The sequence below is a fragment of the Eupeodes corollae genome, chromosome 2, assembly GCF_945859685.1.
Source record: "Eupeodes corollae chromosome 2, idEupCoro1.1, whole genome shotgun sequence".
NCBI lineage: Eukaryota > Metazoa > Arthropoda > Insecta > Diptera > Syrphidae > Eupeodes > Eupeodes corollae.
Window position 1 is genome coordinate 112,865,581 of NC_079148.1, and position 25,621 is coordinate 112,891,201.

Genomic DNA, 25,621 nt, shown 5'->3' on the forward strand with positions numbered 1-25,621 from the left:
GTACTTTTACTGTAGGTCCCTCCCATCGCACACAGAAATGGTTGAGAGTTGTAAGTCACTAGACCCTAGTTCTCAACGGACTTTTGCGCTACCTAATTTATTTATTATATTATATTATATTTTAATAATTTGTATGGTATTATAATTTGGTAGATAATTTAATGGTATTTGGTAAAATTTCAAATACAATTTCCATCAAATGTCCTCCGCCATATTTGATTAGCCAACAAACAAACGAAGGAGACAGTTAACAGCACCACTTCTAGAAAAAAAAGTTGTCACCAAATTGATTTTGCAATAAATTCTGCTTTAACGTGTTATCTTAAGCAGTATTCACATGAGCGTGACCAACGAACGACGAATGAATTAAAAAATTTAAGTTTATGTACGTTCCAAGACATATGACCACACAAATTCTTAACAAAACGATAGTAATATAGTTTCTATTTGATTTATAATGCATACTTTTACTTTTCAATATCATATATTAATACATTTAAGAAAACAAATGTATTCGTCGCGGAAAAATTGTAACTACAAACTTTATTCTAAAATAATCGTGCGTACTTAACCTAAAAAAATCATTCTTGTTTTGGCTTCGGTGGTTAATGGTGTTTGGCTGTGGCTCCTTAAAAAAATATGGATAAAAAGGTAAAGAAAATTTGAATTATAATAAAATTCAAATGAGTGTCATTCAATTTTCTGATTTGCATTAAATAGATGCACATGAAATCTTGTTCTTGTTTTGTTTATTAACAAGGACACTAATAACTTTTTTTAAACAAATATAGCTTCGACTGCATTTTCTCAATCGTTTGTTTTCAAAACAAAACACAATAATGATAAAAAAAGAACAATTGTCAAAGTCAAACTTCATTCGCGACGAATTAAAACATTGAATTAAAACATTGAAGTGGAACCATTTTTATTCAAATTTTGTATGGAAAATTCACACCACTAGCAGTCCATGTATAGTATGTCAATGAATTAAAAACTATCATGTGAAAGAAAATCGACGAATATTCGTTTATTCATTGGTCGTTATTCGTGCTCATGTGAATAGTGCCTTACAAGTTGCACAGTCTTGTTGGAACAAAATATCACAGATTTTTAGCTGATTAAACGATTCTTGATGAATTTAAAAATCCTGTTGAACAGAAATATCAAAGTAACAACTATTGAAACTTGTAATGAACCAAAAAAAATCTCTATATAATAAGTTGTCCTACTATTGACCTTCTATATATGAAATGATTGTAGAAGTCCTTATTTTTTTTAAGTTTGAAAATAATTATGATTCTATTTGCCAAGCAAGCATAGCTAAATGTAGAACCACTTTTAGTTGGAGTTTTGTATGAAAATGTGTCCAACTGTGCAACCAGTTTACCAATTATATTAGACTGGAAATTGGTAAGACTCAACTTTCCATTACCGTAGCACGAATTACGACTCGCGGTTTTTTTATTTGATAGATAGATATGAGCAAATCAATAATAACCATAGCAATTTTAGAGCGAGGAAACATTTATTTCTATTTTAAATTAATTTTCTAAGTTCACTTTTTTTTTATATAAAACACGCAAAAATGGTTAATTTTGACATATTTTCCATGTAGGGCAAAGTCCGAAAAAGAAAATATTTTTTTCTATGACTTAATGCTGTTTCCTCACCTTAATATTTAAAACATGTTTTATTGAGACCCCTACATAACTGTAAAAAAAAATCTAAATGAAATTCGTGCTGCGGTAATGGAAAGTCGCCCATTATTATTATGAGCATCCAAAACTGGGGTTCTTAACACTTCGCAATAAATATAGAGCCCAATCTTCTGTTGGAAGAAGTCTTGTATATAACCGAGGTGATTCTTAAAACTGAGTGTTAATAAAATCCTATAACCATAAACAATATTGTGTTTCCACCTTCAGCTAGTCAGAACTAAAATATATCCATCTCACTCGAGCACCGGTTGGGTTAGCAAAGTCCGTCCAAATTTCCAATTTGTAAAAAATGGCGTTTTCGTTGAATTGGTTGACAAGTACAATTTAGCGCAAAAGTTTTTAATCTTTTGTCCTTCTACCAGGAAAAAAATAAACCTTAAATTATACCAGACAATTTATTAATTGGAAAATTAATATTTCCATGAAATATGGATGGACCACAGCCGCCCAGAGGTATAACACCCAAAAGCAATTATTGGCCCACAAAAGAAACCGATCCACATTTTTCTCTTTTCAATTTTCCTTTCAGATTCTAGCCTGCGGAATATAATTGATAAACTCGCAGAGTTTGTTGCCAGAAATGGCCCAGAATTCGAGCAGATTACCAAACAAAAACAGAAAGGCAATCCCAAATTTGATTTCTTGTACGGCGGTGAATACTGTAATTACTATGAATGGCGTGTAGCAGCGGAACAAACCTGTAAGATGTTTCAGTCCATGTCTCATTGAATTTAGTTAAAGTGCAAAAATTAAATTAAAAAAAAAAACAAAATTTAAAAAATACCTGGGATAGTTTGCAGTCCCAGAATTAAAAAATGAACTTTAGCTTTATTATTAATGGGAGAGTTTACTTGCAGTTTTGAAACAACAAGGCTCAATCTCACAGGCAACCCATCATTACCTTCAGCAAGGCGGCCCACAACAGCAGCTACAGCAACAGCAGCACCAACAACAGCAAGCACAGCAACAACATAATTTCCATGATAATCAAAACATGCCCATATCTGGACAGCAACAACAGCATCATGGGTTTCACGATAATCATAATATGGCCCCAGTTGTCGCTCAGCAGCAAATGCCTATAAGCGGTGTAGTCGGTGGTGGTGGTGGAGGTGGTGTTAACTACAACAACCAACAGCAGCAATCAAATCCCGCGAGCCTCTGGGGCAATGGACACTCTGGTCCTGTGAATCAGACAAACAATCCTAACCCAATGACTATCACCGCTCAGATTGAAGCCATCAACCTGCAACAGAATAACTTGAGAAAACAGATCCACCAGTCGGAGCAGAATCTATCCGCTCAGCACTCGGTATGCATTGAAATTTGTTAATTTGGGAAACATCCATTCATATGGAGCCAAACGTTTTTCTTTTATAATTTTTGTAATTCGTTATTTTTAAGTCTAGGAATAATTTTGCTGACATATTTTGAAACTTGTGGACGAAATTTTTAATTATGTGCAGTTCTTTTCGAGATTTTCTCACAATTTAAATTTAATTGCTGTTTGTGTGTTTGGTGGTTTAATCAAAATTAATAACTTTTCTTTTTTTTTAATCTAAAACAATTTTCCTCAACTTATGCTCCAGTTAAAAATTTGTATTATTTTTGATACGATGAGTAAAATCGAAACAGCCTGTCAGGAGCCAAAGTGTCTCAACTTTTTTTCTAAATAATTCCGCAAAAAACACACAATTGCAACTACCTGGTTCGGAAAACTTTGTTTTGCCTCCGTAATGGTGGTTGGGAAAAGAAAGTATATAGATTGTTGATAGCGGTTCGCTTCCTGTGTCGTTTCTTGTTTTACAGCTTTTTTTTGGAAAAAGCTTACTTCTTAGTGGATGGCCTAATGAAATAATTTGTGAACTCTTAGGATTTTTGAATGGGGATTCTGCTTTTTGGAGAAACGTTAAATCTAATAGAGACTATTCAAATCTTGTTTATTAAAGTTTAGATTTTAAGCGGTGGAAAATATAAACTGCAAAAAAAAAAAGAGAAATTGTCTAAAATTCTGATATACCTTCCTTTATCATTATTTCTTCATAAAAATATAATGAGCTCTGCTTTTTGCTATCCCCTGCAAAGAAATACAACAAATCAAAAACATAGGCTTAAATTTTGATTTCGAAGTGATGCTCATGCAGCTTGGGGAGCAAGTTTTCGTAATTGATTCGAATTTACAAAAAAATTCCAGTTGCAAATGAAGATTTTTCTTTTTTTCGTGGTGATAATTCAGGTACATTTAGTTGACTTCTTTTCTCTTGCTTTGTTTTGTTTAAATTCATGGGAATGGTGTCTAAATTTTGTGTTGCAAGTATTTTTGATTTAAGCCAACTTTAAGGATATTCACACATAGACCCTATAATATCAAACAATTTTCTTTTCTTTTATAAGTCTTATATAAGAATATCAATAAAATTATTGGCATTTCTCAATCTAAAATTTCGCCTTATCGCTTCTTTAACGAACCAAATTCTAAAGTAATCGTTTAGGCACCGTAAATACTAACAAACTGAGTTAAATTGTTTGATATTGTTTATCGTTTCTTAGACAACCTAACCTAAACCTAATTAAGACATTAGCTTTCAATGCAATCTTCTTCATATATAAAGTCTACCTCTTCTAAATACTGTGTAACTTCTTTTATTAAAAAAATAAGCATGCATGTGCTTATTCTTTAAAAAATTCGTGGAAGAATTTAAATATTATTATTGTGAATGAAATTTCTCACTTAATTGTTTTGATCTCCAATATTCGGGTACATGAATAATGTCGAAAATATTGTTTGGAATTTATTTTTATCGGAAATTAAATTTCTAGAGAATCCTGGCTCTCATTTCAAGGTGTAAATTTTAAGCTTACAAGAAAAAGGCATAAAGCATGATTGATTGGATAAATTCAAAGAGGAATTTTATTACCGATAGGAACCTTTTTTTTTTTAAAAAAGTATTTAATTTGAATATCCAAAGATTTTGAACCACTATGTATGGAATTATTCTAAAAAATCCCTTCTCACTTTTTAGAAATAAGGCATAATTTCTTCGGTGGCCAACTGAAAAGTTTATTTTAAGTCTGCTTCTTAACTCAGTCTGTGGTTGTCTGCAGTCCTTTTTCAAAAGTCGAGTTCTAATAAAAAAATCACATTGATAGGGCTTGGAAAAACAAAATCACAAATTATTAATGAATGTCTATTTCTCTGTTCTTTTGATTCTTTTGTGGATATATAAATAGAAGATAGTTTGTTTAAATTATCTTGTTAAAAAATTATTGTATGGCTTTTGGTTACATATTTGCTGTACATATCTGTCCTTTATGTTCATAAATGAATTTAATTTCATGCCGATTTACAAATCTTCTTGATATAGAATTTAATTTCTTTAAGGTTATCATATTTTATTTCACTGATTTTTATTATACCTTCGATTTATATTTCTTTCGGTTTCTTTTTTACATATGTTTTTCTACTTTTAATTATAAACGACACAAACAAATCAAAAACAAAAAAAAAAATTAGGCTTTGATGCAGCAACAACAAAAACAAATTGACGAAGCAATTGAAGATGCACAAAATAATAGCTTAGAAGAGCAAGCAGCTGAAAATAATATATCACTGATTGATTTTGATGATGTTCTACAACCAATAATTGATGCATGCACCAAAGACAGTATATCAGCAGGTAAATATGAATTGCAATTGAAATATGACACCAAAAACAACTTTATAAAGTTATTTTTTGAAGGTAGATTTAAGGAAAGTGGACTTTTATAAAAACATACGATATCGAAAGGGTTCCTCACTTGTTTTTCTTTTATGGGTCAATTCAATATATACCATTTAATACCCCATCATGTTGTATAGTTGTCTTACGAAAGCTATTAAATCACAAACTACTTCGTCGATCTTATAAAATCTCATTTTCATAACTCCTAGAGGCATGTTTATATGCATATAATGTGTATCTTCTTCAATTCTTTTCTAAATATCCCGTCATCGGGAGCAGGTCGACATTTTTGGTTATATCATTTATGACTAAATCACAAACACGCTTCAGCTTCGGCTTCGTCTGCGTTACGGTGGGCTTGCTTCGAGGTTGCTTTGAATGACATTTCTATTATTTCATCCCTCCAAAGAGCAAATATTTTGTTTGTTGAGGCATGTTTATATGCATATAATGTGTATCTTCTTCAATTCTTTTATAAATATCCCGTCATCGGGAGCAGGTCGACATTTTTGGTTATATCATTTATGACTAAATCACAAACACGCTTCAGCTTCGGCTTCGTCTGCGTTACGGTGGGCTTGCTTCGAGGTTGCTTTGAATGACATTTCTATTATTTCATCCCTCCAAAGAGCAAATATTTTGTTTGTTGACATTTTTTTTACAGCTGTTGAGCTGTCAGACAAAGCAAATGTTCAGATAATTGAACTAGAGCCTCCGTTTGGAGTCACATTACGTTACATTACGTTCTTTTCCTTACGATTGTCAAACGAAACGTGAGGTCGAAGCTCTATTGTGATAGCATGCAATGAATTCCTATGGCTGAACTCGTAAACGTCAGGCGAAGCCGAAGCTGAAGCGTGTTTGTGTTTCAGCCATTAGTTTTTCAAAATCCTTAATGTCCATATTAACGTTTAATTATTTTCTAATTTTTTTACAAATTCAAGAATTCTTACATACTTTGAAGAACAGAACGTTAAAATGTAGAACTTTTGTCCTTTCAGTATTTTTAATCGGACCATCTCTTCATCGGCTCGATAACCTTTCTCGAGTAGTCCTAAGTATTTAATGGCTGAAACACATACACGCTTCAGCTTCGTCTGCGTTACGTTAGGCCCGCTTCGAGGTTGCTTTGAATGACATTTCTATTATTTCATCCCTCCAAAGAGCAAATATTTTGTTTGTTGACATTTTTTTACAGCTGATGAGCTGTCAGACAAAGCAAATGTTCAGATAATTGAACTAGAGCTTCCGTTTGGAGTCACATTACGTTACATTACGTTCTTTTCCTTACGATTGTCAAACGAAACGTGAGGTCGAAGCTCCATTGTGATAGCATGCATTGAATTCCTATGGCTGAACTCGTAAACGTCAGGCGAAGCTGAAGCTGAAGCGTGTATGTGATTCAGCCATAATGCATTCTGGTTTACTCTGTTTCTTCCTTCCTTAGCATGATCTGCCACGTTTTCGCCTTATAATAAATATGTGGTGCAAACGTGCTTTTCAAGTTGGTTACTCTTCGCTCATACGTGCCAATGCCGAGTCTACAGTTTACATTTTATCACAATTGCGTACTGTTCTTAATTGTGAAATTGTGCTCCATCACCTGGAATTCAGACGGGCTTGAAAAGAATACTAAATAACATTATTTCGTAATACACCGTGCAAATCTTATTACAATTAAAAACTTCAAACAAATTTATTTAGAAATAGATCAGTAAAAAATGATCATTCTATCAATTTTCCAGTGGATTAATTACTAAACAATTTTATTATACAGTGAAGAAAACAATAATAAAAAACGATCTCTGCTTCTATTGTATGAACAACTCTACATAGTTTAAATGGAAAAATACCATACTAAACTGTAAAACAAAAAAAAATACAAAGAAAGTATTGGAATACCATTCGTCCTTCTTATCGGCTTTGAAGTGCTTGATCATTGTTTTCTAGTAAATCCTACTTGATCCTATTTTATTCAAATACAAAACTTTAATGATCTCTCCGTTAATTGTATTCTATTTTGCTAATAGTATTTTGATAAAGGAGTCGTTGAGGTTAATATCTTATTTGAATACCATTTAATTGGCATATCTTAACTCCTGTCAAACGCCTGAATCATTAGCCCTCTCACAAAATTTTCCTCATTTGAATCTCTGAAGTTGAACTCGTTCGCAAAGCTTCAGAACTTGATGTTTGTTATAGCCGTGGTCCAGATGGTTTACCTTCTTATATTTGGAAAAAATGCACATCCTATTTATCCTATCCTCTTTATATTCTTTTTAATGAATCGCTCAATTCTTCCATTTTTCCCGAAATTTGGAAGAGTTCGTATATAACTGCAGTGACGGTGCGTCAATAAGACGTTTTAGACAGTGTCTACCCTTCAGATTTGAAACTATACTTTACTCTCTACAATAATTAAATACATAACTTTAAAAATGATATGCATGGAAAAAAAAAACAAAAATTTGTACCTAATTATACTAATTCCTATTTTGATTTCATTAAGAATAATATTTCCTATCCCATAGTACCTACTTCTTGTCATTTTTTGTCTAACCCATTTATATGTGTATCTACAATCTACATTCACACCTATTTCTACTTTTATTTATCACTACCTCACATATACCAACATCATGCTATGCTATGATGAATCTTGGCTCTACATATATGACTGACTTCTATTAACGAACCTCCTGAAAGAACACCGAATACCGAAAGTACGAATGGCACGACACGAGTAAAGACGAAGACAGTGTCTTTGTTTCCCTTTAAAGTTATATGAAGGGAAAAAGGTTAGCTTATCATTCCCAAAAACTGATTTTGTATGGAATCTGTCTAATCGCTTGTTTGTTTTGAAAGTAAATTCTTAATTCGAATTTTTCATGAAGAGAACGAGTGTCAGTCAGGAGGAGCAGCACAGTGAATGTGATCAACGCAGCACGCAGCGGCTGCAGGCAAGTGTTACCACTTCTCAAAAAAAAGTGGAAGTAGATTTTAGGAAAAAAGTGAAGTAGATTGAGAAAAATGGAAGTAGATTTCAAAAATTAACTTTTTCTTAATTATTCTACATATTTTTAAATTATATTATTTCAATAAAAAATAGAAAAAAAAATTAATAATTTAAGGCTTCATATCATATACTTCAAGATAGTAATGTAACATTTCTTTAATTAAATCTTGCTTGTTAGCAACGAAAAAGCAAAGATTGGGATAGTGTTGGTAATATCAAATGACTTTAGGATGTTTTTATTGCAAAGGACGAGTTCTTCAAGAAATAGTTATTGGAATCGTAATACAATTTTAGTACATCAACAAACCTTTTACCTTTGTTTTTAGACAACTTGAAAATATCTTTTGATATTGAAAACAAACAATCAAATCCAAAATAAGACTAGGGCATAACTGTAACAAACAAAAAAAAAATGCACGACTGGTTCGCATGAACTCGCTCATGTATTCAAAAATGTCTGTCTAAAACTATTTCCTGTATTAAATTAAAATGTACCTGCAAAAAAATTTGTTTTCAAAAATGTAAATGCCATTTGATTTCTCAAGAAAAAATACAATTTTTTTAAACTTGCGTTTGAAAATAGTTATTGAATTTTAGTTTAAAAATATTTTTGGAATATAATTTTGAACTTATTATTAGACGACTGGCATTTCAATTTTGTAACAAATGATAACCCATTTTCAAGAAATCAAATTTCGAAAAAAATAATATTTGTTTTTAAATTACCAAAAACCAATGATATTTTTGGCAGAAAAAAAAGTTTAGTTCTTGAGAAAACTTAAAACCAAAATAACGGTTTTAGCTGGGATGGGATAGCCTTTATATATTTTTATATTGAAAGAAGCTAAACTAAGAACACAAATTTTAGCAAGAATTTAAAAAAATCTATCGGTTTGTTTTTGAAAAAAAAATCGAATTATCGATATTGAGCTCTGTAGGAAGACGTTGCGTCTTACATGTGAATTAAATTATTTTCATTTCATTCTGATATTGAACTCTGACAGGACAAGTTAAGGTTGTAAATTTTTGAGATTGCCAACCTATATTGCGTAAATCAATACATATTTGTAAAATGGATTTTTCAGGAAATGATGATATTTCTGAGTATTTCTCAAATGATACAAATGTAAAGTTTTCAATTCTACCTATAGAAGATAAGATAACTATTAATTCATTATTACAATGCGAAATAATGAATCAAAATTTGTGTCTACCCAGTCAAATGGACTGCCGCACGTCACTGTATAACTGTCCTTCATCCCTAAGTTATTTGAGTCCATTATTTGTAAAGTCATATCGTTTAATTTTGAGTCTATAATTTGTGACAGTCAACATGGTTTTGTTCAAAATAAGTAAACTCTTTCATTTCAGTTAATTTTGTTTAGATTCGTTTGAAAAACGGAAACAAGTTGACTGTGTTTTCACAGACTTCAGTAAGGCCTTTGATAAATTGTGTTATAAAACATTAACTTCCAACCTTAAATTTGTTAATTGGGTTTCGTCGTACTTATATAATAGATCATAAAGGGTAGTTTTTAAGAATGAGCGGTCATCATATTTTTATACCAACTCTGGCGTACCACAAGGTAGCCACTTAGTACTTTTACTGTTTATTTTGTACGTTAACGACTTACCTTCTATTATAAAATACTCATCTGTCTTAATTTTCGCTGATGACATTAAAATTTTCAAACGTATTGACTCACTTGACGACTGTTTCCTACAAGATGATCTAAATAGTTTTCGCAAATCGTGTTTTATAAATAAGCTTTTACTAAACATAGTCAAATGTAAATCAATGTGTTTTACACGCAAACAAAATGTTTCGACTTTCAATTATCAATTCGACTCTTCTTATTTGACTAAACTCTCTACTTTCTCTGACCTAGGTATTATTCTTGACTCAAAATTAACTTTTACAAATGATTGACTAAATTATTAAAAAAGCAAATAAGACACTCGGATTTATAAAATGGAATTTGTAAGACGAATATTGGAATATACATAGCTGCCCCCTTTTATCCAGTCCATATAAACAGAATAGGAGGAGTACAAAGAAGATTCATGCGCTTCTGCCTCCGTTTCTGCCCATGGTACAATAGACTCGAACTTCCACCGTACCACTACGCTCATAAATCTACCATCGCTTTCTAAGCACAGAGAGTACATTCAGCTGTGCTTTATTATAAAATTAATCAATGGGTCAGTCATATCACCATCAATTTTGGAACAATTTAACTTTATTTATAGCCGTTCAAGTATTTGAAGACAAGTTGTTTTACGTCCTACATCAAGCAGATCGAACTATGGTAAAAACAGTCCATTCAACCAACTAATTTCAGTTTACAACAAGTATTACTTTTTAGTATATTCCGTAAGCTAAGGTTTTAAAAGTAACACATTTGAAGTATATTTTTTCAACACTTCAGTTTAGCTTTTTTTTGCAAATTGCTTAAAGAATTGTAAATCTATAAATCTAAGAATACATGTAGAGAAATGCTGAAAAACCATAATCTCAAATCATAGTTCTCCCGTCAACATCCTTTTGTGTGTGATTCGTTTATTTGGGATCGAATTCAGAGTCATTGGTCATCTTAACTTATTTTTTACCATCATATCTAAATAAATGTATCTTCGTTTTTTATTTTATATAATATAGGCTTTGGATTGTTGAACTTAAAAATGCATTTCTTTTAAATTTTCAAATCAAAATCAATAAAATAAGAAAATTATTTTTGTCTTCTTAAGTCGCACTTGCAGGTTCTTGTTCTCTTTTCTGCCGCCTTAAATAAAGGTCTATGGACACTTCCTTCTTAAGGACCTAAAGATTTGTATTATTTTGTCCATTATTTCTAAATCTACCATTATGTTTCTTATCTATTAACTTCGAAAACAAGGAAATATTAAACAGTTTGTATGGAATATCAGTTCTTTTGTTTCAAATTCAAACTATTTATTAAATAAAAATATCTGATTTATATGAAACATAAAAATAATATTTCGTCAGAATCACTAGAAAAACACTTTTTCTATACTTTTTAAGTCTACCTGCCTACGCGACCTAAAACAAAATCAAAAATTAAAGAAGCATTTCCTGCGGTTTTTGCCTTGAAAACCATGGTATTTTTTTCTTGGACGAGTTATTTAATAATTAAAATGTTTGTAAATTCTTAAAAACATGTGTTTTTTTAAATATAAGATATTTATTTAGATTATTCCAACTTCACCGTTAGAAGTGTTCTATTGCAATAGTTAACCCGTCCTGGGTATTTTACCAGTTTATTGTTGCATTCCTTCCAGAAAAAAAATGTCTTCATACGTTTTTAAGATTGTCGTACTTGAAAAATAGTGCCTTCATACTTTAATTTTAGGTATTGAAAGATGAAAATGGGTTTTTCTTTTAAAGTCGCAGTAGCAGTTTATTAAAATGCGGCAATGTTTTTCGTTTTCCACTTATCTTTTTAGTTTGGCTTGAAATGGTGTAGTTATGTAGCTGGTTTTGCAAATAACTCCAAAGGTGTTCTATCACATTTAAGTCTGAAGACTGAGGAGGGGTTTCAAGCACACTGCGGCAATTATAAAGGAGCCACAAGCTTGTGATTTGAGCCTTGTGCTTGGGGTCGTTGTCTTGGTAAAAACAATATTCATATCTGATTCCCAATTTTTGTGCACTCTGGTTTAAATTGTCTTTCAAAATCTGAATATATTTATATTGGTCCATAGTTCCGTTTATAAACACTAGATTTACTGGAGACATAAAACCCCAGACCATGACTAAGCCTCCTCCATGTTTCACAGTTGGTCGCAGATTTCTTTCCCTAAGCTCTTCATTTGGTTTTCTCCAAACATATGTTTGTCCATCAGATCGGAATAAATTAAATTTACTCTCGTCGAACAAAAAAACACGTTACCAGAAAGAAAAATCTTTACTTTAATGGTGTGAGGCAAACTTCTTTCTCTTTATTCTGTTTTGCTAGGTAATAAACGGCTTCCTCCAACACTTAATTTTGTTGGTCTTCCAGATTTTGAGGAATTTTTAACAGACTTTGTTTCTTTATACGTTTTTATAATGGCCCCTACAGTAGAGGGAGTTCTTTTTACAATTTCTGCTATAGCACGAACCAAATTTTCCTTCTTCAAAATGTTTAATCACAAGTTTTCGCAATTCTATTGATCTGTAACCACGTTGTCTTTCCATCTTGACTTCCGTTTTAAAATTGAATATATTTTGGTTTCGCCTGACGTAACATAAAAGTAACGGCATACTAAAATGTTTATTTAGTTCCGTTAAAATAAAAAGAAAGTGTAGTACTGCCAAGTGTCCGAATTCTTTTTTGAGATCAAAATCGAGGTATTTGGAATACAAAAATTAAATTATTTTAGTTTTGAATGGAATCATCATTTTTTTTTCATGCATTTGAAATGCAAGGTCACAAACCTTTAAAAAATTTCCATATGAACTCTTTTGAACATAATTTTAATGAAATATTTAAAAAAAAAAAAGCGACGAAAGCATTAGGTGTCCGCTTTCTTTTTTGAGCAACTGTATTTTATTAGGTAAAACGATGATTTTCGTCAGGATCACGATCAGTTTATTTTTTCCAGGGGAGTCATTCCGTAATTTTCGAAACGATAATCATTAAAACAATTATCATTAACGATATCTTCAATAATTTCCTTCACGTCACTATCGCCTCGTTTATCGTTTTCAATATAAGTTAACAGGATTGTCAAAATGAACTCAACGAAAGATAATGATTGTTCAATAACTTGAAAATGTTATTAAACTTGGTTTTTGCCTATTAGTCCCGTCAAATTAGACCAAAAAATCAGTAAACCCACGACAAATTCAGGGGAAGCTGAAAATTCTTAAAATTGTTTAAATTATAATTATAAACATTGTCTTAAAAGTCCCAACCGATCCCATGTAAGGAACAAATTTTAGCGGGGTAATAAGGTCCAAAAAATGAGTTTTTCGCGATTTTCTTGAAAACGGTAAGTTTTATCGCAAAATTACCCCAGACATAATTTGTAGATCAGGGAATTTCCTATAAAAAAGGTATCAATAATTTTTTCCCTAAAAGCCACCGCTTCTGAGATATAACGATGCAAAAAATTGCAAGCGTCATAAACGCACACGTTTCCACGCCACCTCTGAGGTAATGTACTTAGCGCGTTTTTTTTAACGTGGTTTCCCCAATAGGCCTATTCCACGGGTCTGTTGTGATTAGATTTAGAAATTAATAGTTTATTCGTCGGATTCGGAATCGTCAATCACTTCTTCTTCTTCCTCTTCTTCTTCTTCTTCTTCTTCTTCTTCATCCTGACTATAGGTGAATTGTGTTAAAAGTGAAGCATCACATGTTTCTTCGTCAGTATTAAATGAATCCTCTGTTGTTGGTGATTCTACATTAGAACAAGACTGGCCTTGACAATTCGTACAAGCCAGAGAACAAAACAGCCCAACTTTTTTGCAACCACATTTAGCATTGCATCCTTTTTTACAGTTACAAAAGATAGTGTTGAGGTATTTTTCCGGCGCAGGTTGAAGCAAAGTCTGAATTGGTTCTAATATATTATCGACCAACTTCCAACCCCAATCTGTTGGGTCTAGTTGATAACCAAGCCACACTTGAACTTGGTAGTATACCCGAAGAAGATGTTGATGAGCAGAGACTGAGGTTGGAGGAAGACAAGCTTATTGTACTTGTTTCTTATTTCGAGTATTTTTGACAAAAGATGCATATCGAAACTTGTCTAAGCAGGTAGTTTTTTTAGGAGCTCCGTACATACGAAGAAGAAAGTGAATTCCGTTGGTAATAACTTCTTCTGGAGTTGAATTACATTTTTTAAAAACTTCAGCAGTTGCAAGTAAGTCTTGCTTTTCAAACATTTTGAATACAGTTGTTTTACCCCTCCTGTAAAATGCAGATGTCGTATCACAGCCAGTTATGGCGTGTAAAAATAGTATGTGATTTCGACACTTTGCAAAAGTCGACAAACTTTTTGATGAATAAAACTCTGATTGATTTTGAGATTTTCCTGGTTTTAAGAAGAAAATAGTTTTTTCAGCTGGACTTCGAGCAGTGAGTAACACGAGTAAATCTACATCTTCACCCACAACAATCGTTATATTTGTCATGTTAACTTGTTCTATTGCTGTTTCGATAATCAGTACATCGGCGTCGTTATGAGCTTGTTTAACCAGTATATTCTCAGCAGTAAACTTTTCTTTTAACATTGAAATAAATCGAGACTTGTTGTGAGTATTTGCCAAAAATTTCTGTTCACTAGTAGGAACTGTCATAAATTCATCAAATAAAATGTCGGAAGATGAAGATGTTGCCAAAGTATTTAGACAAAACAGGTATACGACCGTAGCCTCGCACACAACTGAACAGAGAGACAGATGTTGCCTCAAGGTTACACTATTGTATGTATTAAGGGATCGAGTTTCATTATACCTGATATTCTCAGAATAATACTCATGAGTATTTTATATTTTAAATGTAACTTAAAATCACCGACAGAAACATATTCTTACTTACATTACAGCTACAGAAAGTATATGGGTGAGGTACTTAGGCATATTATGACGCTCGCAATTTTTTGCATCGTTATATCTCAGAAGCGGTGGCTTTTAGGGAAAAAATTATTGATACCTTTTTTATAGGAAATTCCCTGATCTACAAATTATGTCTGGGGTAATTTTACGATAAAACTTACCGTTTTCAAGAAAATCGCGAAAAACTCATTTTTTGGACCTTATTACCCCGCTAAAATTTTTTCCTTACATGGGATCGGTTGGGACTTTTAAGACAATGTTTATAATTATAATTTAAACAATTTTAAGAATTTTCAGCTTCCCCTGAATTTGTCGTGGGTCAAATGTCTAAATTGACCGGACTATATGGGAAGATGTGAAAATTTGAAACAAATTGCTTTTTACCAACTATTTTGTGGTGTTTATTGTTACTGTTAATGTTTTTAATTTTTGCCGTCGACGATGGAAGTATAATTTCAATATCTATGTTATTTATGTCTGATATTATTGAAATTATAAAGGCATCTTTTGAACAAGTTTTGAACAAAACTATAATGGTTTAGATTATTTTACAAGTGAGAAAAAAAAAACAAAAATGCGTACATATAGATTGGAAGAGATAGAGCGCCTGATTTATCTCTTAATAGTCTCCATAACCTGATTCATTTAATTTTTTATTTCTGAGTTTTTATTTTCACTTCGTAACAAAACTCGATTAAGTCGAAACATTTTTATTTCAATTTCCTTTGTTAGTGTTTCGAAATCAGTGACATACAATATCTATTTAGCTATCGTGCAAACGCTGTCGTTTTGGCGATATCACTTTGACGATTAACGTCATACGTGAAGTGATACTATCGTTTCGTTTTACGGAATGACTCCCCAGGTAATATTCGCATATTATTCTATAATTTTACCAAACGTCCAAACAAGAAATTGAGTGGGGTTTCCTGCGTTTTAAAGTTATTAACTTTTGAATGTAATAAAACATTCGTTTCTTATATTTTTTCGATCACTCTATACCTCCTTTTACTAATAAACATTGATTAAAAGTTGGTTTATACATTGTACTTTAGTTTTTTAAGTTTCTATTTTGTCTGTGATTTTACTCACAGAAATTCTCTTTTTAAACGTCAAATAGTTACATACGTAACTTAAATTGTTTAGTGTTTGTAATTTTGCTGAAGTAATTTATATTGTTCACATACGATTTTGTTATTCAAGATCGAAGAATAATTGTAAAACATCGTTGGGTTTAATTCATTTTTTTAAAGGTTAAGGTCTTCAAAAATTCGTAACCAATTATAAAAGTCTACTTTCTGATTTTAGATAAAATAAAATACTGAATTTAATCAGTAGCTTATAAAGAAAATAAGAAAATAAATCAAAGTGCAATTGCAAAAAACTTAAAGCACATTTTTAATATTTTCATTTCTTGTCATGAACAAAAAACATAAATTAAATCTTATTCAAAATATTTAAATATATAATTACATTTTTTTTTGCTAACCAAATCGATTGTAAATTAAGTTAATTTTTGTAATTGCAATTTTAGGCAAAAACTGGATTTTACAGCATTCATCCGACACCGCTAAAAACAATGTCGTATTGCAATATCTCTTAAAGAAGTACGCGTCAGATAAGGGTTTACTCTTTATATTTGAAAAAAAAAAATCTATAACCTATTTTAATTTTTTGTTGTTGTTGAAATTTTGGATTTAAAAGAAAAAAAAAAAGTACTTGGTAATCTGCTGATAATGGTTTTCTTAAAAAACACACAAAAAGATAATTCATATAAAGAAAAAAGAGAATACAATTAATTGAACGCAACAAAAAAGAAAACAAATTATAATAACTTTAATCTGTTTCCAAATTAGTCTTTAAACTTTTTTTTTTATTTTACTTAATTTTAAGTTGATTGTTGTCTTCTGTCAAAATCGTCAATTTTGATTTGCCATGTTTTGTTGTGAAATATTAAGGTTCTACGATTTACATAACAAGTACCCTATACAATAATCAAATCAAATGTATTGTATAGTTAGACAAGACGAAAGCGAGAACACAAACAAAACATTTGGCTTAAAGAAGCAAAACCCAAACAAACAAATTTCTTTCGTTAATTTATTTTTAGGGCATTGCTTAATGGAGCAACATTTACGCAAAAATTACATCTTATATACTTAGTAAATGATATTCTGCATCATTGGTAAGTTTGATTTGAAATCTAAAATCTCATTTTAAAGCTTAGCAAAATGATGTGAGTCTTTTTGGGGTGAAAAATAAGGTGATAATCTCGACCAAATCAATTCCAAATTATTGAATACCTTATAGTTCACACAAAATGAACTCAACATTATCAACAGATCTTATTTTTAACCAGTAAATTTAATATCTAATTGGAATTTCAAATAATTTCAGTGTAAGGAAAAATGCAAATGATCTGAAGAACAGCTTGGAGAATGTTGTGATACCAATGTTCTGCAGCGCCCAGTTAAGTAAGTAACTCCATAAAATCATTTCATAGAGACAAATGTATAATTTGAATTCTGTTTTATTCCCCTTTACATAGTTGCTAGCAATGATCAAAAAGGTAAACTAAGTAAGTTGCTTTCGTTATGGGAATCAAAGGCGAAATTCTTTGATGCATGCGTTATTTCAAAATTGGGGTCGCCCGATTCCTCGATGCATGAATATAAGACAAATCTGATGAATATGCATCGTGATATTGTAAGCAACTTTACTCAATCAACAAAGTCAACATTAGAAGGGTATTAAGAATTGTACGAGGGGTGTTCAATAAGTTAATGGAAACTTACCAAAATATCAACCTAAATACTTAATAGCATAAATTAATTACAAAACTATTCCCTTAACTTCTTGAACTCTAATCCTTATTGGGGATGAGTTGAAAAAAAAAAATAATTTGATCTCCTCATATTTGTCTAGGTATCAACAACAACATCAGATATTTATTCAACATGCAACACAACAAATCACAGTCCTCGAGCAACAAAAGCAAGCTCTTGAGCAGAAAATAATCGCTGCTGTGTTGCCCAATGCGGCGATCATACAACAACTAATTGATCCGAAACAACTTCAAACGTCGGCGAACAATTTGATGCAAAATAATGACCTCATCAGTAATTCTTCCATCAGAAATCCATCACCTCAACCATTGATGGCGCAAAAGGTTCAGATGCCAATTGAGCCAGCAATCGCCTATGGTAATCCTCCCAATCCGGGCCCTGAAAACAATAACCAACCACTGTTTGGGAACCCCTTTAACAGTCAGCCAGTCCATAAAAATCCATTCTCACAATTCAGTAATGCAGCGATTGGAAGCAATAACAATGGAGGAGGTGTCCTAGGTAATAATGCTAATTCTTCTAGTGGCCCCGCAGCCCCCATGCAACATCATAATCCTTTCGCGAGCATAACATCGTCTAACTCGACTGGAAATGATAGCAACGATTTTGTGGCAACAATAGCTAGCTTCTTTATACCAGATTTGTCGAAACCTCCGCCGGGCTTTATGACTCCCAGCGGTGGACCTCAAGTTCAATTGCCACCAGAAGCCGTCCAGAATATAGCCGCGCTTCCAATAATGGAAGAGGATCCAAAACCAACAGCTCCGTATTATGATTTACCAGCAGGCCTAATGGTTTCATTGATTCGATTGGAAGACTATAGCTATAAGCCGTTAGATCCAGAAGAGATGCGGTTGCCACCGCCAACACCTCAAAGCGAGAGGCTGAGAACTGCACTAACAGCTTTTATTGCTCCTCCAAGCCATGATCGTCCGAGAGATAAGTATGTTATCGATTAAATATGACATTATTATTTTTTATTATAACTATGTATTCCTTTTTTACAGTGATGGCTGGGAGAAACTAGGCTTATATGAGTATTATAAGGTAAAGAACGCTGCTAAAAAACAAAAGGAAGAAGAGCTTAATGACGGCACACGTGAACCATCTCGTTCGCCAAGTCCAATTGTACTGGAGGCAGTAAAAACGAAGAAAATATCTAATAAACGTTGTTATCGGTAATTTAAATTTTAAAGTCTTCAATTTTTTTTTCTGAATTAGAATCTAATAATACTTCATAAATTTTCCAGATCGAAGAGTAGAAGCCGTTCTCCGAGGTCGAAATCACGATCACCTCGACGTTCTAGATCACGTTCCCGTTCGCCATCAATTCAGGAAAAGCCCAGAAGTCGATATGCAAATAATTCTAGAAATCGATCGCCAAGAAAAGTTTCACCGATCAAGGAGCGAGAAAGGGAAAGAGATCGTGATAGAGAGCGAGATTCACGTGAAATTCGAGAAAGGGAATCGCGAGACAGAGAAAAGGAAACCCGAGAAAGAGATTCACGCGATCGTAATAATACTCGCCGTGAGAGAGAGCGATCTATAACACCGCCAAGTTTTTTGTAAGTTTGTTTCTGTTTCTATGAATTATAGTTTCTTTTTTAAATTCTTATTTCAAAACTAATTAATTATAATTAAAATTTTTAGCAGTGGGGGTAGTTATAATAAATCAAACGAATTCATTGAGGAGTCCAACAAGGGTCATCAAATGCTCATGAAAATGGGATGGGCAGGATCAGGAGCCGGCCTTGGTACGAAAAACCAAGGAATCGATGAACCTATATCTGGAGGTGAAGTAAGGGAAAGAAGAGATATGTATAAGGGTGTCGGAAGCAACATGAATGATCCCTTTGAAAATTTCCGTAAAAACAAGGGTGCTGCCTTTGTGCATCGTATGCGAACCAGAGACGAAAAGAGCTAAACACAAATTTTGAAGGACTTAGTAAATAAATTATAATTGTATTTAAATAGATGTTCCCGTATCGCTACTGAGAAAAAAATTAACTATAGTTTCACCTAGATATTATGTACATTTTAATTGAAGGACATTTAAAGTTATACAAGGCAAATCTTCGTTTAAAAATACCTTTTAATTATTGTATACATAATAATAATAAATATATGGGTATTTATTTACCCACAGCGGAAAATAATTAATTGCTGATTTTTTTTGTATAATATAGAATAGAAGTAAAGTAACATAAATGCGTATATATTTTCGGTGCGTTCTCTTTTTTTCTATTTTGTTTTGACATGTTTAATTTGTATGCGTATAGCGTGCATTCTACTGATGAGTTGGCGCATACTCTTTACCAAATCATCACCAGCTTATTTGAATTATTCGGCAGCGAGGACATTCCATCACCAGCTTTGTTGAACCCACAGCATTTGAATTGCTTAAATTAAAAAGATACAATGTCTTAAAAGTTTAATTTTCATACAAAAGCATTAAAGGAACAGGACCTTACATTTCAAGTTTAGTAGGCGGAAATCTTTGATTTCTTCTTGTTCCTCAAATAATGTCTTGTTTCTGATTCTGTATCAAAATTATCATTTTTTTTTAAATAAAAGCCTAGATTTTTAGCACTCAAAGTCAAAGTGTAGCAAGAGCAGATGCGTTTGCATAAACTTGAATTGTTTTTGATAAGGATGCAGTTTTCGTAGAACGACATGGATATTTTCTCTACTATCTATAAATCCTTATACAAGGAGAATTGAGTCAAGATTTAGCTCCGTGTATGTATACTTGAATCTGATTGAAATTTCTCTATCCGATTTCACTAGATCTTTATAGGTATATATATTTGAAGAATACTATTATGAAGAGGAACGCTCGGCCTGCCATCTTTTCATCGACTTCCTAAACAGTTTTTTATGACGTCAGAGAGTCAACGGAACCTTTACGTTGACCGTTTAGTTATATCACACCAACCTACCCTCATTAATACTTACTTTTTTAGGTACCACCCACCCACTACCCACTTTAAAAAAAATTCAAAATATGGCAACGAAGCAACTCTTCAAAACTTTAATTTAATAAATATGATTTAAAATCATTAAAAATGAATTTAAAATAAACCAGCATGGTCAAATCAAATGAATACAATTTTCTGAAAACAAATTTACATGCATACCTTCTTTACATTGATAGGTATGAATAAAAAAAATGGCAGGTAACGTGGGCAACGACTGATTTTTGTTTGTTTGACAGTCAGGCAGCTGTCAAAGCCATTAGCTCGGCCATATCCTCATCTAAATTGGTCCAGTCCAGCAATGTCGCGATGAGCTTGCGAGCCTGAATATTAACCTCGGGGTCACCCTGATCTTTGTTCCGGGCCATAGTGGTATCGTGGGAAATGAACGGGCTGACGAGCTAGCCAGGCAAGGATCGGCCCTTCATAGCTCACTTGCGGAAATGGTTAACATTCCTCTTGGTGCTATGAAGGGTAAAATCTTTTCTATCTACCAAACTGAATCAAACCGAAGGTGGAGCAATTTACCCAACTGCATTATATCTAGGAAGATATGGCCCACCTATAATAAAACTCGTACATACGATCTTCTATGCAGGCCAAGGCAAGACAAAGCCAGGACTGTTGCGGTTTGTACCGGACATTGGCCTATAGGAGTTCATGCAGAGAAGTTGGGTATCTCTTAGAACACCTTTTGCCTTAGCTGTAGTGACCAAAGAGAAAGTGAAACGATAATCCATTTCCTTTGCAAATGTCCTGCTTTGGCAAACGCTAGAATAAAATACTTTGGAAAAGCATTCTTTCAAGAACTTTGGTATCAAAACGGCGCACTACAGCGCTAATTGGATCTCAGGCAGCGCCACCTCCTTCCGTAACAAAATCTTGTGTTTCATGATACCTAGTACCAGCGTTGCCGCCAAAAATAAATTTTCGTGCCACGTTTTTTGAAAAACGTGCCATTTATGAAATTTTCGTGCCATACGAAAATAAAACTAAAGTTGTTCTTTAAAAATAAATATAAATTGAATACTGTTACTATTAAAAAAAATCACTTCCTCTATTCGTGCATGAGTAGGTATTATTATTAAAAATATGTATAAATAATATAAAAATATAAATACGTAATAAAGCTTTGTTATAATAATTTAAATAAATAAATTAGCTGAAGGTTAAAATTTTGAGAATTATTAGGCCTAATAATTTCATTATATGACATTATAGCATTAATTGTTTTGTATGACAATTTGTTTTAATAATATTTAGCCTTAAAAACACTCATTTTGATGATGCACTTCCGTGAGGCAAAACATAAATTTGGAAATAGTAATGAACGTTGCTTCATCAATTATATTTTTTAATTTATACAACTTAAGCCTAAACGTGTTTGAATCTTCAAGAAAAACGCTAGCCCCAAAATTTTTCTTATAACATCTTTCTCACACTATAATAGATGAGAAAATTCTGATATCAAAATATTAAAGTGTGGCAAAATACTTTCTTATGTTTGAATTATTTTTTAAACGCATTAACATTTAATTAGGTTTTTTTTTCAAATTCTTGCGAAAGTTTTTTATAGAATATTTGACAATCTTTTAAAACATTCAATTTTTCGTTAGTCTCTAAATTTCAAACCTCTTCTGCGCATTCAAATCCCAAAAAATATCATCTATTGCTTTTCAGTTTTCGGTTTCATAACAAATATCATGTTTGTTTTTTGAAGAATTAACATAATCTTCTTTAAAAAAGTTTATTTAGGAAAATTTGGTGAAAAATAGTTATTTCAGAAATTAATAAATTTATTTTTGGGGCTTCGCTTTGAAATGACAATAAGTTTGTCTGTAGAAGGTAGAACGTAATCCAAAAAAATTGAAATATGATTTTATTCAGTTATCATTCAGTAGGTCAAGGAGTCTTTTTGACTTTTCACTATTTTCTTCTTTTGCAGCGAGTAGAAAAAAATGAGACAAAACCATCCAATTTTTTAACAAACATTTAACATAAATGAAAGTCTGAGAATTGAAATCATTTTTGGAATTTTGTATTGTTTAATATTGAAATATTCTTGAAAAAATGCCATTTTACTTTGCCGTTCAGGACTGTTTTTTAAAAAACTATATACACCATTGGCTAATTCATGTATTTCTTTCGGAAGAGTAGAGCACGCATTTGAAATACATATTTAAAACGAATGTGAAGTTCAACTGCTTGAGCAAATATTGAACTCCCCCTTTTTTACCAATTAAGTTTGATATGGGAATATTATAAGTTTCTAAAAAAATTAAGTATGGTTCTTGATACACTGTTCTTTTAATGGATATTGATACTGCGTTTACACTATGAGTTTAAATTTATGTAAAAAGATTGACATAATAAAACCACGAGAAAATTTCCGTGTCAAAAAGGCACGATCGTGCCACATCGGCAACGCTGCCTAGTACTATTCAAATATATACAAACAAAGGTTTTTATATAAATAAATTGAAAAGATCGAGTTTGCAGCATCGGTATTTTTGTAAATTCCCAGCTACTTTTCTTGTTACGGGTATTCCCCTTTTTATTTATAATCTTCAGTTCTTCACCCCAAACTTTATCACAGTATGTGTGTGTCAAAAAGTTACACAACTCAAATTCAGTGATGAAAGACCTTTGTCCACACAAAAATCCTCAAATAATCCGTAAATTCCCATTTGTTCCCTTGTTACAAAATTGAGTTATTTTATAAAGTCCGTTTACAAATAGTAAAATTCTTGTGCCCAATTAAGTTACCGACGCGACGTTATTCTTGTAATACAAAGCGTGTTTTCTCCTTATGGAAATAAATATTTATTTCAAACAAAACAACATTTCTTATTAATCCTGTAAACTTTTTAGATCGAATGTCGAAATGGTTAATAAAAAGATTTCCCAACTATCCCAGCACTGGAATTTGAACACTACTAATGGCAAAAAAAGTGTTCGGACATAGTTCCTAAGGGAGCAGAGCATTTTCAATTTTATAAAGGAAAAATAGTTTGTATGTTTTGACCTCTAATAGCCACAAAATCGGGGTTTTTATACATATATTTATTTATTTATTTATTAAAAAAAACCTCCAAATAATTTATTGGAGAATTGAGTTTTTTAATCTGTCAAATTGACACAAAATTTCAAAAAATATTGTTTGTTTATTTTTCGAATGGATATAAATAGGTACAAACAAAATAGAAAAAAATACTCATTGGGCGTTTTTCTTTTTTAGTTCAGAGCAGAGCTCGAACTGTCAAAAAAATAATTGTGTTTCTTTTTGAGCTCTGAGCGTTCAGAGCTTCAAATTCGTGTTTCTTTTTTAGTTCTGAACATGTTCAGAGCGCGCTCTGTGAGCTCAGAATAAAATAACAGAGTAAACGGAGTAAAATGCTGAGCACAAACAATTTGATATCTGAAAGCCGGGAAATAAAAAAAAATCATCATCAAAACAATAAAAATGGCGGAAGAGGCTGGTTGCTCTGGTGTAGAAGGTAAGATAATTTTGGAAAAACTAATTGCATATAGCATTTTTATGAATCAAATTTATTTCAGGCGTCAAATGGACCAACGATATGACTGTTTTTCTGATTAATTTGATTAAAGACAATTTTGAACGCCTTCAAACAGACGACATTTAAAACCATGACAGTTTAGTGCTCAAGTTGTTTCATAATTAAATCAGAGAGCTCTGAACATACTCTGCTCAGAACTCTACTCTGCTCTACTCTGTTCGCTCAGAGTATGCTCAGAGCTCAGCTCTGAACTAAAAAAGAAAAACGCCCATTGAAAACCAACATTTTTGTTAAGCTAATGTTTAATTTTTCAGTGATAAAATTGTTTGAAATAAACAACTGATTTTAAAAGATGTCGGTTTACTTAGAAATACGTGTGCCTGTATTTAATTTCTGCAAAAAAAAGGACGCCAAATACATAATTCATGTTTGTTAGATAGAGAGAAAAGAGAAAAAATCAAACGAAATGGAAGAGAACGGAGGTAAATTCAATATTTCACTACATTGTTCTGTATAATTTATTTTGTATTTTATTCTGTAGATAATACTTATACTGATTACATTTATTTGGAAGAAAAATATGTCAACGTGGTTAAAGCGGACAAAACTTTTAAGGAAGATAAAATAGGTAAGTAAATTCAAATCAGTGTCTAACTTTGTAGCCAAAATCTCGACGTCGCGTCGTCGGATGGTAAATTCAACTGATTTTGTAGTTTTAGTCAATCAGAATGAATTTTCTATGAAATCACTAATACTCGGTTAATGCCCCCATTGAAAGTTTAGTTTTGAGAATTCAAAGATTGTTGTCAAAATGAAGCTGATGAGTTGTAGATTTTTTTTTCGAATTATTTTAAAACTTTTCTTTTAGTTAATTTTTGAAAGCTTTATTTTTTCTCAGAAAATTGTATTTCAATTGCAAATTTGTCAATGATAGCTATAACCAACCTGTCAAAAAAATCAGTCATTCGTTTTAATGATCGAAACCAATGATAGCCATAACTGACCATTAAATAACCCCTTATTCGGAACATAATCGTTTCACTAAGGTTGTTGCACTTTTGTTATATTCTAATCTCATCAGTTTGGGTTTCAATGATCTTCCTTAAATGGCTAAAGTCAAATTAAAAACCGAAGCTGAAGCGTGTATGGCCAATATGTGTTTCAGCCATAAATGTCACAATTGACACAACGGTTAATCTGTTGTTTACTTTTTTGTTGATTTATAATTTGTGTCGGTAGTTGCTGTTTTTTACAAAATTAA

The 25,621-nt window shown here is 32.0% G+C and overlaps 1 protein-coding gene across 2 annotated transcripts; it reads left to right on the top strand.

Moving 5' to 3' along the window:
• The first annotated feature begins 1,990 nt into the window (after positions 1-1,990).
• Positions 1,991-20,027, top strand: LOC129944588 (calcium homeostasis endoplasmic reticulum protein). 2 transcript variants are annotated; one of them, XM_056054118.1, is made up of 12 exons: positions 1,991-2,171; positions 2,248-2,418; positions 2,576-3,030; positions 5,233-5,395; positions 16,556-16,628; positions 17,132-17,206; positions 17,419-17,495; positions 17,570-17,768; positions 17,947-18,810; positions 18,875-19,045; positions 19,118-19,432; positions 19,521-20,027. In XM_056054118.1, exons 1-12 carry the CDS (start codon positions 2,147-2,149, stop codon positions 19,789-19,791), a joined length of 2,859 nt encoding a protein of 952 aa, XP_055910093.1. In that variant the 5' UTR covers positions 1,991-2,146; the 3' UTR covers positions 19,792-20,027. The 2 variants fall into 2 exon arrangements, with proteins under 2 accessions (XP_055910093.1, XP_055910092.1); XM_056054117.1 differs by having other exon boundaries at positions 1,992-2,171; positions 19,518-20,027.
• The last annotated feature ends 5,594 nt before the right edge of the window (positions 20,028-25,621 follow it).